This window comes from Physeter macrocephalus, chromosome 20 (genome assembly GCF_002837175.3).
Source record: "Physeter macrocephalus isolate SW-GA chromosome 20, ASM283717v5, whole genome shotgun sequence".
NCBI classification, from domain to species: domain Eukaryota; kingdom Metazoa; phylum Chordata; class Mammalia; order Artiodactyla; family Physeteridae; genus Physeter; species Physeter macrocephalus.
This window is the reverse complement of record NC_041233.1, coordinates 22009395-22028187: the sequence shown is the minus strand read 5'-3', so window position 1 is coordinate 22028187 and position 18793 is coordinate 22009395. Positions and strand designations below refer to the sequence as shown.

General features: G+C 46.4%; 1 protein-coding gene across 1 annotated transcript in view; it reads right to left on the bottom strand.

Moving 5' to 3' along the window:
• Positions 1–8767: 8767 nt before the first annotated feature.
• Positions 8768–18793, bottom strand: part of COL13A1 (collagen type XIII alpha 1 chain) — a 95417-nt gene continuing 85391 nt past the window's right edge. Inside the window, exon 40 of the mRNA XM_028480858.2 lies at positions 8768–12625. Coding sequence (XP_028336659.2) covers positions 12593–12625 — 33 coding nt within the window. The 3' untranslated portion in view covers positions 8768–12592. The remainder of the gene's footprint in view (positions 12626–18793) is intronic.

Here is an 18793-nt window from a genome sequence, read left to right as displayed (position 1 = left end):
TCATTCTAGCACACGAGTCTCCCCTCCCTTTAGAGGTTACTGTTAAATATTCGGTGAGCATAATTCCAATTTTATTTCTTTGTAGCTACATACATATAAGTACATATACAGTTATTTTCTTTTTACAAGTAACATCATCTCTCTGATGTTCTATGACTTGCTTTTCCAATTCACAATGTATCTTAGAGCTAGCTTCACATTAGTACTACATTATTCTCTTTAATATCCATTTAATATTCTACAAAAGGGATTATGCCACAATTTTTAAATGTTTCCTCTACTGATGGAAATTTATATTTGTTTCTATGTTTTCCTGTAACAGTGTTACAGTGAATACTCTTGTGTGTTCCTTTTTGAAACATATGTGAAAATTTCTCTGTGGTAGTTTTCTTTCAGTTGAATTTCAACTTCACTTAATAGATATGTTAAAAAGTTTGAGAGACGTTTGCAAACTGTCTTGAATTTATATCCTTTTTAATAGTATATTAGAGTATCTGTTTCCTTTTATTCTTGTCAATTTAATATTATAAAACAAAATTTTTTGATAATCTGATTGGGAATGCTTTATTATTGTTTTAATTCGTATTTCTTTGCATTTTGGTAGATCTGGCTTCTTTCACATAGCATAATGTTTTCAGTATTCACCCATGTTGTAGCATGGATCAGTGCTTCATTCCTTTTTTTTGATTGAATAATATTCCATTATATAGATACATCACATTCAGTTTATCCATTCATCAGTTGATGGACATTTGGGTTGTTTATACTTTTTTACTATTATGAGTAATGCTACTACAAACATTAGTGTACAAGTTTTTGTGTGAACATATGTTTTCGATTCTTTTAGGTATAATCCTGGGAGTGAAAATGCTGGGTCATTTGGTAACTCTGTGCTTAACTTTTTTTTTTTTTTGCGGTACGCGGGCCTCACACTGTTGTGGCCTCTCCCATTGTGGAGCACAGGCTCCGGATGCGCAGGCTCAGCGGCCATGGCTCACGGGCCCAGCCGCTCCGCGGCATGTGGGATCTTCCTGGACTGGGGCACGAACCCGTGTCCCCTGCATCAGCAGGCCGACTCTTAACCACTGTGCCACCAGGGAAGTCCTGTGCTTAACTTTTTGAGCAACTGCCGTACTGTTTTCCAAAGTGGCTGGACCATTTTGCATTCCCATTAGCAGTTTATTAGGGTTCCACTTTTCCTGCATCCTTGTCACCACTTACAGTTATCCATCTTTTTTACTACAGCCATCTTAGTGGGTGTGAAGTGTTGTCTCATTGTGTGGTTTGCATTTCTATGCACATACCAGAACTGTCTTCTTCCTTTTTTTTTTCTGGAGTACACCTTCTAGTAATAATTGCAATGAGAGTTCATGGCCTAAGAAATGTTCTGAGTCCTGCACATCTGAACATGTCTTTATTTTTTTCTAATACTAGAATAATAGTTTGATTGGATATAAAATTTAGGTTCAAAATTATTCTGTCTCAACACTTTGAAATTATTCCTACATTGTCTTCTTTTCAAATACATTTTTTGTAATAATTTCAAAGAAAAATTAGAGTAGTATAAAGAGCTCCTGCATACCCTTCACCCAGATTTACCAATTGTTTGCATTTTCCCACATTTGTTTTATTATTTTATTTTTGTCTTTATCCCTTTCTATTTTTTTCTGAACTATTTGAGAACTGTAGCTATCCTTCCCCTTTACTTTTAAGTACTTCAGTGTGTATTTTCTAAGGGCAAGAATATTCACTTCTATAACTACAATACCATTGTAAAAACAGAAAATTTAACATTGATACAATACTATTTAAGCCTCAGACCATATTCAAATGTTTCCAATTGCCCTATAATGAATTTTGTATCGCTTTTTTTTTTTTTCCTGGCCCAGGATCCACTTAGTTCTCATGTCTCTTTAATCTTTATTCTTCATTATTCTGGATCAGTTTCTCGGTCTTTGTTTTTTGTGACACTGATATTTTTGAAGAGTCCAGGCCCCTGTTTTTGTTGAATCTCTCTCTATTTACATTGTATTCTTACACCCAGTGTTGCTAGTGAGAATCTGGAGGTGGAGGGACTGAATGAGACTGCATTTAACTCAGCATGACCTGTCCTCACTCTTGAAGAGCCAGGAAGGTAAACAGTCTACTTCTGCAATATTCGGTACTCAGACTCTTCAAGGCCTGTTCAAGCTCAGAATCCCTGGAGAGGGCATTTTCCAGCTCATTTTGGGGAATTTACTGTTCTCTCAAATGGAGCGTGAGCTGGGAAAGAGATCTCTATGTGTTGGTGCTATCCAAACCAATCTCTCCTCAATTCCCACCTTACAAATCTTGTCTCTCAGAGGTAGTACGCTGACTGTTTTCAACCACACTTACAGCTGTCAACAATAACTATAGTCATATCATATAAAAATACCAGTGACCACAATGGATCTCCAGGTATCACTGTAGGTCACCATAGTATCAGAAGAGATTTTTGAGTTCCGTGATTTCACTTTTTTGGAGAAGTAGAGGCTTTGGGAGATGAAGAGCTAGTGTAGGCCACATCCCTTGTTAGTGTCACAGCCCCATCTTGAATGAATATTCTGATTTATTATTTAAACTTGAAATCCAGCAGTCCTAAGGAAACCACTGTTCAGCTGTGGCAAGAATATTACAGTGACCACTTAAATTAAATTAATATTGGAAAAAAGTGGAGGGGGTGTGGGACTAAGATGTCTCCAGGACTAAGATGCTGTGAATTTGCCAGCCAGATTAAAAAGGCCGGGTGGGTGATACACATAAAACATCATTGGAGGGGGCTTTATGAGTTCTAAAAAGAGAGACTGCAATTCATTATGCTAAGAGCATCTTAACTGTCAGCACATTGAATTCAGGGGCCAGTAGCAAAGAGGGCCTTCCTAGTTAAGTCACAAGTGTGAAGAGTCAGGGGTCTTTAATTCAGAGGGAAAACTCTAGCCATATAAACGTAGAGATTTATTCCTTACGCAGTGATGAGTGCTCTGAGACCCAGGGTCAACATCCTCCACTACATCTGCTTTTGATAAGCTCTGCTGAGTTAGTTATTTATGTCAAGAGTTCTTAGCCCCAGGCTAAATGGGAGTGGGGGTGGGGTGACAATGAACAGGGAGAGGGGGGAGGGCCCAGAGCTCACAGGGGTCAGAAGGTTAATGCTCAGATATGGGGCTCCATCAATATCTGTTCAAGGGTTATCCTGATCACACTTTTACCAGCATAACGTACAAGTTGAAAATGATCATGGGTTTTAATGTCGGTGAAATAAGTCTGAGTATTAAATAAAGCAGAGTATTGCTTTACAATGGTAAAAAATATTTTTGTGTTTCCGTGGAAAACTATGTTTCATCTACAGCCTGTCCTTCTGGGTTATCAGATTCTAGGACCTGTTTACTGTCTTTGCAACACTTTGTAAGTTGTAGGTGATGGACAGATATGTATATTCTGTCCTGATAGTAATAATGGGCTTTGCTCCCTTTGTAATTCAGCTCAACATTCCATTAGTCTACATAAATATGTACATTTTAAACTTTTCCTCTGGACTGGTTAAAACGATGGTGTGGTTCCCTCATCATATGAGTCAAATAAAATCTTTAACGTGTTCATTTTTATATCTGTATGAGCGTCATGATTTTACCTTTTTCTAAATATTATCTTTTAACAGAAAATCCTTCTGTAGCCTGACTGCTTGTGAAAAAGTTCAGCCACTCCTCTTTTCTGTGTCTTTCTGAGATTTGGTTACACAGATCAGCTCTCTGGCACTTTTAAACATCAGTCATTTAAAACAAGAACAAAACACAGATGAAACCTTTTTTTTTTTAAATTTTTTAAAGGCTGTTTTCTGCACTGTTGGGTTTAATCATTAGAAATCACAGGACTATCTATCTAAAGTACGTATCTGTTTTACCACTTTTGCATCAAGGAGCTGAGAGAAGTTTGGGGGTGGGGGGAGGATGGTGGGAAAGAAAATGTCAGGAAACAGAAAGCAGAGAGGTGCTTTTACATATGCTTCATCCCTGTGTGACCATTTCAGATCAGGAAGGGTTCCTGGTCACATTTAATGGCAGAGCCAGACCTGGAACTCTTATCTCCTGGGTTGTAGTTTTGCTGTGCTCTTTGGAAAAGGAGGGGAGAGGTAGGCGTTTTTACTTTTAGAAGCCCCTCACTCAGACCCCCAAACTGTTCAGTGCAATGGCTGTATTTCCGATGCCTTATTTTGAAGACGGAGGGCCCGTACATAGGTGACAAGGTGAATGAAGCAAGTTCCCTCTCACCCGCCTTCCACGAGCATCATCTTGAACAGCAGGCACAGAGGGAGGGGTCACAGCCCCAGAGAAAGTCCTGGATGGTCCTTTTATCCCAAGCCGTCTTTCTCATGAGCTGGAGAGACCGTGATGTTGAGTTACAAAAATTCTGTCTCTCATATACACAAGGAGGGGACGGGAGATGATCTCCAAGGCTTGTTTCTACTCTGACATGGTAGGAAGCCAAGGTCAAGCCTTTTGGTCCGCTGAAGTGGGAAGCAACCTGCTCTTCTTCATGGCTTTTGCTTTTGAATTGTGTAGCTTCAGTTTGGTCATCTGCGAAGGGTAAGATGGCACTTCTCAGCTTTAATGGAATTACATGCAGGATTTCCTTGGCTCCACACCCCTTGGGAATTCCTGCCCACTTGGGATGGATTATCAATTCCAGGTCACTTGACTGTATTTCTGCCTTGGTAGAAGTCTTCTTTATGCGATGTTAGACACCGATGAAGAAATTTTGGTCAAACCAAGAACGTACTCAAAGTTTGAGTATTTCATTAAAAATTGTTGAAATTTATTTCTTCCCTAACTGCTCTTAAAGCTAATAAAATAATTATGGTTATTAATCATGGGTCTTACACATATTGATGGAAAAAGTTAACTTCACATTCAATTTCTTGTTAGTTTTGTCCCCAAATAGAATTTAAGCAAAATAAAATATGAAACAGAAATCTCCCTTATATAAAATGTTTATACCCCAGCCAGTTGGGGTAATGAAAGTTAAGACTTAGTAATTCCATGTGCATCTGCTACCTTTCAAATTTTAAAAACAACTGTGGCAGCTGTTTTCATTTTTAGATGAAGCGCCAAGAGGTTAAGTGACTTAGCCAGTCTCACATCTGTTAATGAAAGAGTCAGAACTAAAACCCACTCTCCTGAGCCCTAATCCTTTCCTCTTTATATGATACCATCTTACTTCCATTAGCTAGGAATGAAGGCTCCCTTTAATCATGAAGCTCTTTTTCCCTTCTGAGAGATGTTAAAGGTATATAATTTCTGGGAAAAAAAAAAAGAACAAGATGTAGATGATTTGTAATTTATTACTTAGATCAACTTCCATTTTAGAAAAGACAAAAAGAAAATATATAATTCACATTTACATCTTTTACAATGGAAAGTGTTTACACCATAGATATTAAGTACAAAATATCATATAAAACTCTAGGATGACACAGACAGGAAGGACCACAGTTTTGGCAGGGAGTTTTCTGGCGCTTTTTTTCCTTACGAGTTTAGGTGCATTAGGCTAACGGTTGCCTAACCATTTTACTGATTTAGGCAGTTACTGTTTCATCTTTTTAGCTTGATGGCCTCTCCAAAAGAGCCTTTGTTTAGAATAATTAGTAATTGATCTTCCCACATCACTCTCTTGGGTTCACCTTTGAGCCTTAGGATACTGTGGTTCAGGCCATTGGCCCTTGTGGGTTTCCAGGGGGTAGGGCTTTCTACTTGAAAGAGTAGTTGTACTCATATGCGAAAATCCTACCCACATCTGGGAGTAGCAAAGCTACATTTCAAGAAACAGGCTCATTTGCTCAGCTACATTTTTCGGTAGAGAGTATTCCAGTTGCAAAGAATATCCAGCTTTGCACTTTATGGGACCCAGGACCAGAAAGGGCTGTCACTTACTGCACCACTGCAGGACTGGGACTGAAACTGGGTCTTCTGACCCCCTCTCAGGACCCTTACCCTGGTGTCACAGTGACTGGGATAGAGTTACTCAGATGCCAGGTTGTGGCCTGCCTAGATGTGGCAAAGTGGGAGGCAAGAGGTTTCAAACAGATGTGGGTATGGGTCAGCCGGGGGCTCTGCCCTCTACTTCAAAACACTTAAGAAGCCACTTGTGAAGCCATCTAGTCATAGGTCCTTAGGCACATCCCGACCACCTGGGATGTTTTCCCTGTGGTTCACGTGTAGCCTGGAAGTTATTGAAATGGAGCGAAGGCCCCACTGCCAAGGCAGAAAGCTGTCTTTGACCCGGTATGATTGGGCATTGGCAAATTGAATCACAGGAAATTAAAAATCAAAGTCAGAAGTGGGAAGGACAGAACAATCCAGCAGAGAAACAAGTTTTGTTGAAATAGCACCTGATAATGAGAAGAAAACCATATAGGTAGTGTTTAAAAGAACTGATCTTTTCATGTGAATATCTATCAGAGAGCTTGCTCACTGCTTAAGCAAAGTGCTTTCCTGTGTCTGTTAACCCAGAATACTAACATAATTCCAAAATATCAAAGGTGATTAGAAAAATAAATTGAGTGCACCAGAAAAAATATCCAAAATTAAGAATGATAAAAGAATAATAGTGATAATGATCACAATTAAAAAAGAGGCAGTACTTAAAATACCAAGATATAACAGAAGATATTTACATGTATGAAGTTAGCTGCAGCACAAAATATATCAATGGGTGTGTAAGATTGAAACAGTTCTGAAATCATCTGAAGGTTGTGAGAAGCAAAAGAAACTCTGTTCCATTATCAACCTCATCATGGAGATAAAATACTGTGCATTTAAACATTGTACCCCAAATGTACCAAACCACAAGAAAAAAAAAGCTTAAATGAAAGTGTAAAATTAACAAATGCATAAAATCCAATTGCTTCAATAAACAGGCTGGAAAGATGAGCCTGGGATTGCAGTGGAAGTTTGCAAAGTCCAGTTAGGCAGAAAGGTAATGCTGGGACTAAGGGAATCAAGCATTTTGCCCTTCATGGTTTTTTTCCTGGTAAAATGGCATTTTTGCTGAATCGCTGGAACATGATATGAGATTCTATAATGTTTCTTATAAAGGAAGCTTTGAAACTTAAATTGGAGTAATTAAAATTCTTTGGAGACTTTTTTTTAGATCATGAATGTAAAAGGCCATGGTGCTAGGTGGAGTCTGGCTATCAGAGAAAAGTAGTATCTGAGGCACAGGGATTCTGCCCAGAAGTGGTCCCTGTGGTCAGCAGAGAGAGGCCAAGGTTGAAGCTAAGGCCTTGGGGTCTGGGGTCACCACCCTCCACTGAATGCCTTTGCGAGGCTGGTGGCAGAAGCCTAAGAGGCCCCAGGTCTCCAGCGCCCCAGGAAGGCGTCTTCCTCCACGGGCAGTGCTGTGGATGGATGGGCTGGGAGCTGTGAGCACTGACGTTCAGAAATGCACTCGCTCTGAAGAGCCCGATGTGAGTGCCTCCGGAGTTGGTAAGGGATGCCCGCGTGAGTGGCTACTTCAGAAAACTTCAGCTGGAGAAACCAGACTTCTTTTAGGGCCTCCTTGCAAGTGGGGACCTGCTTGCTTTATGATTAGGTTAACGTTTGGAAAGGGGGACTGGAGACTGTGTCCCAACGGAGAGCCAGCCAATTCCTCCGAGTCTGTGTGCCAGGGAACAGCATATTTCTTGGCCAGTTGGTATAGTTAAACGTTGTTCTCTTCTGCCTCAACCCCTGCTAGGCAGGGGTTTGGAAGACACGTGTTTTTACATGGTCCACGCACAGTCATATTCCCAGAGACATCACTTCGTCCTGCGTGAACCTGCAGTAACGCCTTCCAGTAGCACATAAGACACAGCTGCTATTTTCTCTTTAACACAGTTATACACCCCTTTGGCCATAGGACAACAACAGAGCCACTTAGCGATTTACCTTCTTACATTGATCATTCTGGAGCACACACTGAACTTTAATGGCCATGGTGGCAGGAACCCTGCAGACCCCTGCTCATTCATGGGAAACACTGAGGGTCTTTCATGGGGGTCTTGGATGGCCGCGGAATTGGCTGGATTGCTTTTAGCTAAGCTATGAACCAAAGAGTCGGTTTTTAAGAAAAAGATCAGCTCTTATGACTTCTGCCACAAATACTTGGCACTGGGTTTCTCTGAACGTCTCATCATGTATTAGAGACCTCATCCCAGATTCCAGCAATTCATGCATGGAAGGAAACCAAGTGGGTTCCCAAAGGAAAAGGAAAAAATCGGCACAGGGAATTGTTGCCCCTCCTTGTTCAAAACAACTTTCCACCCAGGTTCAGCGGGGAGGGAATGTTTCTCAACCCAGGCTTGAGCCAGAGCCCCTCTTTTTTTTTTTTTGGTTTTTTTAATAAATTTATTTTTGGCTGCGTTGGGTCTTTGTTGCTGCGCGCGGGCTTTCTCTAGTTGGGGCGAGCGGGGGCTACTCTTCCTTGCGATGCGCGGGCTTTTCATTGCGGTGGCTTCTCTTGTTGCGGAGCACGGGCTTTAGGCGTGCAGGCTTCAGTAGCTGTGGCACGTGGGCTCAGTAGTTGTGGCTCACAGGCTCTAGAGCGCAGGCTCAGGAGTTGTGGCGCGTCGGCTTAGTTGCTCCGCGGCATGTGGGATCTTCCTGGAGGGAGCGAACCCTTGTCCCCTGCATTGGCAGGCGGATTCTTAACCACTGTGCCACCAGGGATGCCCCGAACCCTTCTTTAAAATTAGAAAACCTACATGGTTAAAAACCAAAGCAAACCAAACAAATCCCTGATAGGCATAAGGAAAAATGCATTTGATCTGTTGAAATCAGCAAAAAAGCTATTGAATTATGGAATCACAGAATATTACATCTAGTCTCACCCTTTCATTTTAAGGGTGAGGAAGTGGAAACTCTGCGCCATAGCCTGCTGCCTTCCTCTGGAGAAGCGGCGTGTCGCAGGTCTATACTGAGACGTTTCTCTGACTTATTGAACTTAAACCAGTAAAAAACCCTAGAGACTTTGCTTATGACCCTGAAACCAGAAAACAAAGAAAACAAAGCATTTCTTCACCAGTAGGTCCTAAAAACAATGTTTTATCAGACTCAGAATAGAAACCCGAAGTGAAATAAAATAAAACAAAGGTGTGGTTTTCTCTTCTTATGGGGAACATAATAGGAGAATGATACATCTGTCAACGACTCTATTTAAATGAAAGGCACTAGGAGAATTTGGTAGGAAAAAAAGCTGTCACACACCGTTGACCAGATTTCAGATCGTTCTCCCCAGGGGCCTTGTTTTGCAGCGGTGAGCTCAAACGAGCTAAAACATGCTCATGGACTGAGCTGCGGGAAGTGTAGGGGAGCTGGGGGGGGCGGTCAGAGGATGGGGAGGGAGGCAGAAGAAGAGGAGGAGAGGGAGAGTGGAGGGAGCCAAGTGGTCTGAGGGTGAGGAGTGAATGGAGAGAGAACTGAAAAATGAAGAAAACAGGACGTGGGTGGATGCAAGGTAAGGAGGTGAGAAATACTCAGGGACCACCAAAAGGAAAGGCCGAGAAGACCGTCCAGGCTGAGAGGCTGGGGGGGTCTTACCCCTTGCGGGGGTGGGGGGTGGGGTCAGAGATTGACGAGAGGCCTTGGGAACCATTTGCGAAAGTGACAAAAGCAGCAAGAAGGTAGAAACTTTCTAGGTTCTCACCATCTGCTTGACAAGGGGAGGAGACACAAGCCCAGCGCACTGCAGGGATGTGGCGATGTGGCGCCATGGAGACCAGTGACGGACCTGGAGCTAGGAGAGGTCCTGCCCATTGAAAGATGACCTCTTTGTTGGTAAAAGGCACTAGGATGTGACAGGGGTCCCTGCAGGGGTCAGGATGGGACAGCCTGCTGTTGGGGACACCTAGGGTGGGCACAGGGTGTAGGATGCTTCACTCCAGGAACTTAGCACCAGGTTGCCTTCACAGGAGGCGCTTTTGACCCAAAGGAGAGCCTGGAGGAAATAACTTTTTAAAAGTCGTAGGAAAAATGCAACAGTTAGAAAAAAAAAAGAAGACATCTCGCCTTAACATCAAAACAGAAAGGCTAGGAAACTTAAACCATCAGCGAACTATGTGCAGGTAGTTTTTTTTCTTCCATAGAAAAGACCCACTGCCTGCAGTATGGATAGGTCCTTACCAAAAATAATTACCACAAGGAAAATAAGTAATTCATGAGCACTTTTATCATTGAGGAATTACTCTTGGAAACCGTTCTTTCCTACTCCCTAATCTATATAATCAGTCAGATAAGCTGTTGATCTTCATTATGCAACTCGGAGAATTAGGTTCTGACTCACTTTAAAAATACATTAAACCTTCAGTTAACTGCACTGAAGTTTCCTGCAAGTTGCAGTGCAATTGAACTTTTTCTACTGAAATACCAAGGTAACGATTGTTAAACTTAAGATGACAGATTGACCGCATGGGGAATCTCTGCCTCAGTGTCCAAGAGGGCACAGGTGGGGAGCAGAAGCGGGGCGGGGAAAAAAAAGAAGTGGGGCTGGGCTGCTGGGGAATTGGGTACAGGCCCAGAATCAATAATACATCTTAGTTTTTTGGTTGTTTTTTGTGGTTTTGTTTTTGTTTTGGCTGCACTGTGCAGCTTGAGGGATCTTAGTTCCCTGACCAGGGATTGAACCCGTGCCCTCAGCAGTGAAAGCGTGGAGTCCTAACCACTGGACAGCCACAGATTTCCCAATAACACACCTTATCTTGGAATCAGCAAAAGAGAAACATCCTCATTCAACCAGGGATATGGGTAATTGGAATTTTAAAGAAAGATTGAAAAAAATTGCTGATTCTTCTCTTTTTAGGGAAAAGAAAAAAAAAACCCTATGAACATTTAGGAAATTTAGTTTTAAAAGGCAACTTCCTGGGGAGCGGGGACAGTCCACATCCATCCTGTCCGCCCCCCCACCAGGTTGGCCACCATTTCCACATCTCCATCATTCAGTGTCCATGTTGTTTGTCAAGCAGGCCCTCTGTGTGGACACGAGAGGGCCTGCTCTGAACCTGATTTTGCCAGAAATTTTAATGAACCATTTCTCAAGTGACTCCAGTTAATTGAGGTTTGGCTACAAAAAGCAAGGTTTTTCCCTGAACTGAATACTAACCATCTCTTTGTCTAACCTTTATACGGCCCTTTCCCGTGTTCCAGTTCCTTTCATGCAGATAGTCCTTCCATGTCCTGTGAGGTAGGCAGAACCTGCCCCAGGTTACAGATGACGGAGGGAGTGGAGGCTCAGAGCATGGGAAGCTCTTGCCCAAGGTCGCCCACCCGGCCCCGGGCAGTCAGGTCCAGCATGCAGACCTCCTTCCTCCCAGGCCAGAGTGCTTCCCACTGGCTGGGGGAGCTGCAGGCACATTTATTTTGGCAGACTTTTGCAAATAAAACACTTTGTCTTTGGAATGAGCGGAGTGCAAGAAAAATGTGTCTTAGCAGGCGATTTCACTGCATTTCTACAGTGAAGTGAGCCCAGGCACCAGCAGTTTCCTCTTTAAAAGGTGGCCATGATGGATCTGTCTTCTTCCAATGTTGTTGGTTCAGAGCTGGTGCTTTGCTGGCAGGTGACACAGACCATTTGACTATATGCAGATGTCCAGGATCCTCTGAGTCATTGAAATTCCTCGTGTATCACGTCATATAGGGATGCTTTTGATTTCTCCCATGGCCCCAGGGATGGAAGGAGCGTTGGGCGGCTGGTTAATTTGGCAGTAAAAATCCCGTGGTACCCACCAAGCCTCTGCATATGGTGACCCAGGGAGAAGGAAGGCAGTGAAGGGTAATTTCCAGGCACTGTCCCTTCAACAATTTTGCTAAAGGATGAAGGTTTATTCCAGATCCTCTTGCAAATAGGTGGCTTGCTGCCTCTCTCCATCGTTTCAGGACTGCAGACCAGATACGTGAGGCCCTTGGCTCTGAGGGCCAGCCCAGATATCCAAGCTTATCACCCAGGAGTGCTCATGGGCTTCTCTCCTCTACTACACCGTTGTGCCTTCCTCTCGAAGACAAACGCTGTCTGCTTTTGCAGCTTGGTACGCTGGTCAGCTTACGATGTTTGAAAGAACCCAGGAGGTTAAAGGGTTAATCGTGGCAGCACCAAAGAAAGTTAAAGGAAATCTGTTGAGAAGGAGCTGGGAAAGGTGACCGGCCTCTGGCCGCAGCCTCCTGGGGAGGCTTCCAAGGTCAGAGTGTGACAATGCTGGCGGCCCCTTCTGCAGAGAGGTCTCTCAAAGATCCACAATTCTTCCCTGACCAAAGGGCATCCAGCGCCGTTGCGGTGCAGCAATAGCAGAGGGCGCTAGCTGCAGGGTCGCGGCAGAAACCCCAGCAGAGAGCTGGGGAGACCGACGGGGTGAGCCTGCGCTCTGCGGGCCGAGCGCTGGCCCTTAGAGAGCGCACGTGTCCCACGCTCTCCCGTGGTCACCCTCTGATCACCCCCTCAAGCCAGACCCCCTTGAAGGGTTCGGCCCGCGACCCTCTGTCCGGAGGCCGCTTGGTCTTCACCCTCCTCCAGGGGAAGGCGCTTTCCCCAAGGCTCAGGCTGCCTGGCTTCACTTCTTGGCTACTAACCATGGACTCTGGCCCTTGAGGAGGCAGAGAGAAGGGGTGTTGGAGGAAGAGCCCTGCCGGTGATGGGCAGGTAGGGGTGCCTCCCCGAGCCGGGGGTCCCACTGACCTGGTGACCTTGGCAGGTACCCTCCCAGTTTGGACCTCTCTGTCCCCTTCCACCACAATCCTGTTTGCCCTCCCCTGATTTGAGAAGCTGGCGTGGCCCAGGATCCGGCCCACTGGAAGATTCTATGAGGAGGATGAGGCAAGGGAGGGGCCCGCCTGTCTGCAGCGGTCAGCTCCTCCTTCCCTGCTATTAATTCCTTCCTGGACCCCCCAGGCCTCGCTTCATTCCGGCCACGCTGGCGGCCGCGGCCTCTTCAGATGCGCCCTCACTAGCACTCAGCACAGTCCTTGCGCTGCTGGGCACCCCGTTAACTCCTGGAGGGCCGGCTGTGTCTTCCGGTCCTTAGGAGCCCCACCTGCCTCCCAACGCCTGCACATGGTAGGTGCTTAATAAAGTAGATTGATAACTCAGCAGGTCAGGGATGTTTATGAGCCCCGGCCAGGGCCCTGGCAGGGAGACCTGAGCTAGGTCCCTCAGGAGCCCGGTGAATCAGAAAGTCCTTCTCCACTAAGAGTTCATTGTCTAATATGGGAGACCGACTTTCCTAGTCTAATAGAAGGTGGAGGAAGAAAAGCAGACAGAGTTCCTGGTCGTTCCAGGGAGGGAGACTCATCTAGCTGAGGAACCCAGAAAGGTATTCCCAGGGCCATGGAGTCTGAGCTGGGCCTTAGAAGGAGGTAGACCTTTGACTGGTGAGAAAGCATGGCATTCCAGGCCCAGGGCCCTGCACAGGCCAGGTGTGGAGGGGGGAAGCAGAGGGTGCATGCAGGGGCCAGCGAGTAGACCTGGAAAGGGAAGCCCTGCTGGGGAGGCCCCCGTGGTGCAAGGCTTACGTGCCTGGCTCAGCTCTGGCCCCTCAGAAGCAGGGCTGGTCTAGGAACTGGAGGGTCACTGCATGTGGAATTCTGCCTTGGCCGAAAATCCAGCTCCCTTCCCTGCACCCTCCTCCCTGTCCTCCACCGCTGCAAGGAAACTTCACCCTTGAAAGTTCCCCTCCTTGGAGAAATGAGCTGCCGTTCCTCCCTGTCCCTCCCTTCCTTCTCTGCCCTCTGTCTCCGTGTGGATTTCCTCCTCTTTTCTGGGTCACTCATCAGTGGCCTGCCCTTTTTTTGGTGGTGTGGATGGAGTCATAGGTGCTTGACATCTCGAGTTGCCTGAGGGTGTGTCCAGCTGCCGGGTGGGGGGGCGAGGCCAGGCTGTGGATGTGTGTGTGTGGTGCCCCAGGAGGGGAGCCGAGAGCCTAGTGTGAGGAAGGCAGCAGTGTCCCTGTACATTCGTGGGGCTTTGGGGCTCCAGCTGCATGCCGGCGGGTTAAAGCTGCACTGCTGACTCTCTGACGAATGCAGCAGCGTGGACAGCTCTGTGAGAGACCCCACCTCTGCAGCCACGGCTGCCCCAGGAAAGCTGCCCCGCTCACCCACGCCCCAGGGCAAGTCCAGGAGTCTTGTCACTCAGGATTACGAAGCACACGCATGCGGCACACAGATTTGCAAGGCCAGCTCCATGCACGATACTGTCACAGCCAAAAATGACTCTAGGTGGAGGGGCATGGAATGCTCCAGCATCCCAGTCCTCCCAGGAGCCAAATGGTCAGTGGAATCAGGGGGTTTCAGGATGTCAGAGGTCACCTGTCACTGACACCTGGGGAAACTGAGACTTGGAGTGTGTTGCCCCAGGCCAGATAGTTAGCCAGATAGAAAGGGCTGGCAGCTGAGGCTCCCGACTCCTAGCCAGTGCCCTCCCCCTTCATGGGCTGACCCTGACCCCCCCCACGTCTGTGGTATTCCATTCTGCCAGGTGAAGCGGGCCCCGGGAAGGGAGGCCAGGCAGGAAGGAAGCACTGGGGGAGGCGGCGATGGGGCAGTGGGGTGTGTGGAAGGGCCGTCACCTCCTGAGCGAGGTGGGGCTTCCTTTGGCCTCATGACTGCGCAGGCACAAGTGGCTGACCTTGATGAGAGTCCTTATTTGGGCCTAGAGGACTCTGTTACGCTGTCACCCACGAGGGCACTGGCTCAGTCTTTTGTCCAGCTGGGTGTTTGCAAGTCTCCAAGCAGACAGTGCCGGCTACAAGGTGTGCTTGGTGCCAGAGCACGGGGAGGGGAGCGAACCAGAGAAGGTGGTTCTCCAGACCAGCTGCCTGCAGGTCCCAGAGAACATTCACCAACAGGGCCGTGATTTGCCCCTCGGGCAGGGCTTGGTGCCTCACTCTCTCCTTGAGCGAGCAGCTCTCAACAAGGGGGGGCTGCAAGTCCCCAGGACCAGAGGGAGCATTTTAACCTCCCCGAGCCCTCTCTGCCACCAGGGCCTTGTGCGGCCCCCCCGCCCCCGCCGTCCATCCCTCCTGCAAGGCACCCGCCCCCCTCCCTGCACCGTCCCCCTAGCACCTGCCTCTTCCTGTTCTGTCTGCCAGCATGAGTGCCGAGCCCCCCTGCTTCCTGACCATTTGTCTCCCTGCTTCTAACCCATCTGACATGGAGTTGAGTTGGGTTAAGGTCCAAGTAGTGAGGCCTGGGGCTCCCTGACGTCAGGAGCCTGGGGTTTGGGGGGTGTGCCGCTCGCAGCCCTGTGATGGGGAGGATGCCCGGGTTGAGGATACACGAGGCACCAAACCCCGGGGGGAGACAATGTGTGTACACGGGGTCCAGCCTCAGTGAACTGCCCCCCAGGGGAGGGCAGTGTGGATGCTGAAACCAGGCTGATTGTATTTTTTCTCTGTCCACCAGGCCCCTGGGGGTGAAATGTGTGAGGTTCTTCCCCGCCTATCCCGGGCTCGCCTGCCACTGCCTCTGATTTATTTTTCCTTGACTCTGATGTTTAAACTTTTCTTTACACATATTTCTATTTTATTATCTGTATTCTTGCAAGTGACTTTGAATCCTTTGTGGTATTTATTAGCTGAGGTGTAATAAATAAATGAATAATAACACCAGGATGGAAACAGAGTAAGGTTTTGGTTTGCTCAAGAGTTATTCAGGGTCTTCAGCTAACACAGAATCTCAGTTTCTGGATCTTTCCAGTTTATGTTTGACTCTATTTTGAGATCATCAGTGGGCTCTGATTGCCCCAGTGAGACCCTGAAAGGGAATGAGGCGGTGGGTCTAGGAAAACCAGGTTACACGCTGATTCCTCAGGACCTCAGATGAGGGGGTGGAGGTGAGGAAGCAAAAGAAAACGGTGAGGAGGGTGGCATCGCAGGAGGCATAAGTCAGTGGAGCCAGGGCAAGAGCACATCTCCAGGAGCAGAGGCTGGGCAGAGCTGTGCTACGACTTTCAGGGGCTCTGGGCACTTTTGCCTGTGTGGACTCCTTCCTCCAGAAAAATACAAAAAAATTATATTTTATGACTGCTCTGGTAGAAAGATAAATATAACCCTGGCTGAATTCATGATTATATATTCATTTTTTTCTTTTGAGTTTAAAAGAAATGAAAATTAAAATATTGTCTTATCCCCTGAAAGGGCCAGGCTTGCCCTCACTGTGCCTGGTGGAGCTTCTGGGGAGCAGTCTCGGGACGAGGAACATCCCTGGGCTCAGAGTTATCGGGGGAGCGCGGCACCCTGGAATTGCTCCCTCACTAGGAAAAGCAAATGTGTACCAGCTGGTGGCTGGGGTCTGGGTCCCTCATGCTTCTGCCACCAGTGGAGGGGACAGATGACCACAGACGGCAGCTCTAATTCAACTGCTTCACTTTTTTTTTTTTTTTTGCGGTACGCGGGCCTCTCACTGCTGTGGCCTCACCCGTTGCGCAGCGCAGGCTCCGGACGCGCAGGCTCAGCGGCCATGGCTCACGGGCCCAGCCGCTCCGCGGCATGTGGGATCTTCTCGGACCGGGGCACGAACCCGTGTCCCCTGCATCGGCAGGCGGACTCTCGACCACTGCGCCACCAGGGAAGCCCCAACTGCTTCACTTTTCAAACAAGGAAGCCAAGGCTCAGGGGAGGAAGGTGTCTGATTTCCAAAATATCTGAGTGGATATTTGGTAAAGCATGCTGGTAAGGTCCCTGGGGTCTGGGCAGCATGTGGTGGTCCCATGAAGACAAGAGTCTGTGAGTGCGACCTCACCCCACAATGTGGCAGGGGTCCCACGAATGTGAAGCTTGTTAATTTAGAGTTTGTGTTACCATGCGTGGACAGGGTGTCTGTTTCAGTGTGACTTTGTACTGTCTATGATGAAAGGATATACATATAAAGACAAATTAAAGGGCAAACAAAATGGGGGGGGTGTTTAAATTACCCAAGTACTTCGTTATTTTCAAGCCCTCTGGAAGCACCAATTATGTTGTAACACGTAACAGTAAACCTGTGTGCTGCCCCATAGGTAATACTTACCTAGTCTTTAAAATAGGTTTATTTTATTTATAAGCAGCAAGACCTTTATAAGCATTATACTAAGAACGGTACAGAAAACCGTAAAACTCTGCTTCTTAAAAAAAAAACAGCTTCAGATTGCCAATATCTTGCCCAGATTCCTGTTTTCTGAGCGTTCTTTGTTGGAGAGGAATGGCTGCAAACTTTTCAGCTGCTAGTTGTGAGCAGACCTTGCAAATCTATAGCAAATGAATGGCCATCATCAGCAATAGCTGCTACTAGTGATTGCAGCCCAAAAGAAAGAAAAACAAACCAAAAAAGCACCAAAAAACAAAAGCAGGAGCAAGTAGCCCTTTGTAACCTTGGGGGCTTCGAGGGTTTCAGCACAACTGAACTTTACATACTCATGTGGCACTGTAATGAACTTGGGGTACATTATAATAGACATTGCTTAGTATAGTCCCGGCCCTCCATCTGTTGGACTTAATGGTTCAAACCATTAAACTTCTGAGGACCCCCACTTCTGGGACTTCCTGATTTCACAAGAAAAGAATGTATTTAATTTAGTGATGAATCAGGATCAAGAATTGCCATGTTTAATTTTTTTAATAATGAAAATCCATAAGAGTTTAAAATATTCTGAGACACACCTAGCTTAGCAAACACCATGGAACTCCACGTATCTCTGAAGTCACACGTAAACTAGCCAGCACCTGAGTGCTGGTTGGCCCCCTTTGGCACTGGAACACAATAATTTATTAAGCTTCAATACTTAATAAGTGTGCACAAATATCATGCAAACGTACAGCCGTACTCACTAACGAAAAGTGTATTAGAGTCTTAGACGTATACAAAACATCTTGTAAACAAAAGGGAAGAGGTTGGTATTTTCTGTACAAAATATGCAGGCTTTCCTTTTTTTTTAATAATCTGTAAGATGCATCATACTTCGGGCATTTTCAAAAAGTGAAAACTGTATAAAAATAAATATTCTATTTACAAACACACACACAGGCCAATCCCAGGTTAGAGGCATCACTGCAAAACAAACACAAAACAACATGGAGTTAGTGTCAGTTGGTCTGTGAGTGTTTATTTCCCTTGTGGGAAACGAGGTGGGTCTTGTCCTGGGTTGGATGGGAGCTTTGGGTAGGGGAACTGGGGGAGCCAGGAACCCCCTTCGTTCCAAGACCCTGGTGCTCACTCTCCGCATCCTGAGGGTGGGAAACCACTTTCTCTTTCCAGTCATTCCCCATCCCGGCCACTAGAGGGCACTTTCTCCCTATGCTGCCTTTGGAGGCCTGGCTGTTGAATTAACTGCATCTTCCCAAAATCAATTTATGGTGTGAACCAAGACACCAGGCTCTCTAGTTGCTTCTCCCAGACATTGTAGCTCTCGAGAGTAGGCTGTTCTTCCCCTGCTAAGCCCAACCATTTCTATCTCCTAACCATCCACAGCAACCTTGAAGAAGAAAATCTTTTTTCTTAGGGGACACACGCCTTTCCTTCTTCTTGGAGCGAACTAGGTCTACAGGAACTCACCGAGAGGGCGAGGCACAGCGAGAGAGACAGATTCTTGGGGAGGCATCTCCCTTGAGGGCTGAGCTTCCCTTTCTCTGGTTAGGGGTGCTTTAGGTACCTGGGTGGTTTCATTGCTTTTACTGAATCCCGTGAACTAATGAGATTGCGGGCACTTAGCCGGAGGATTGTATTCATCTCATTGTGAGTGTGACTGCTGTCACTGGGCAGGACTGGATTAGCTAAGCATA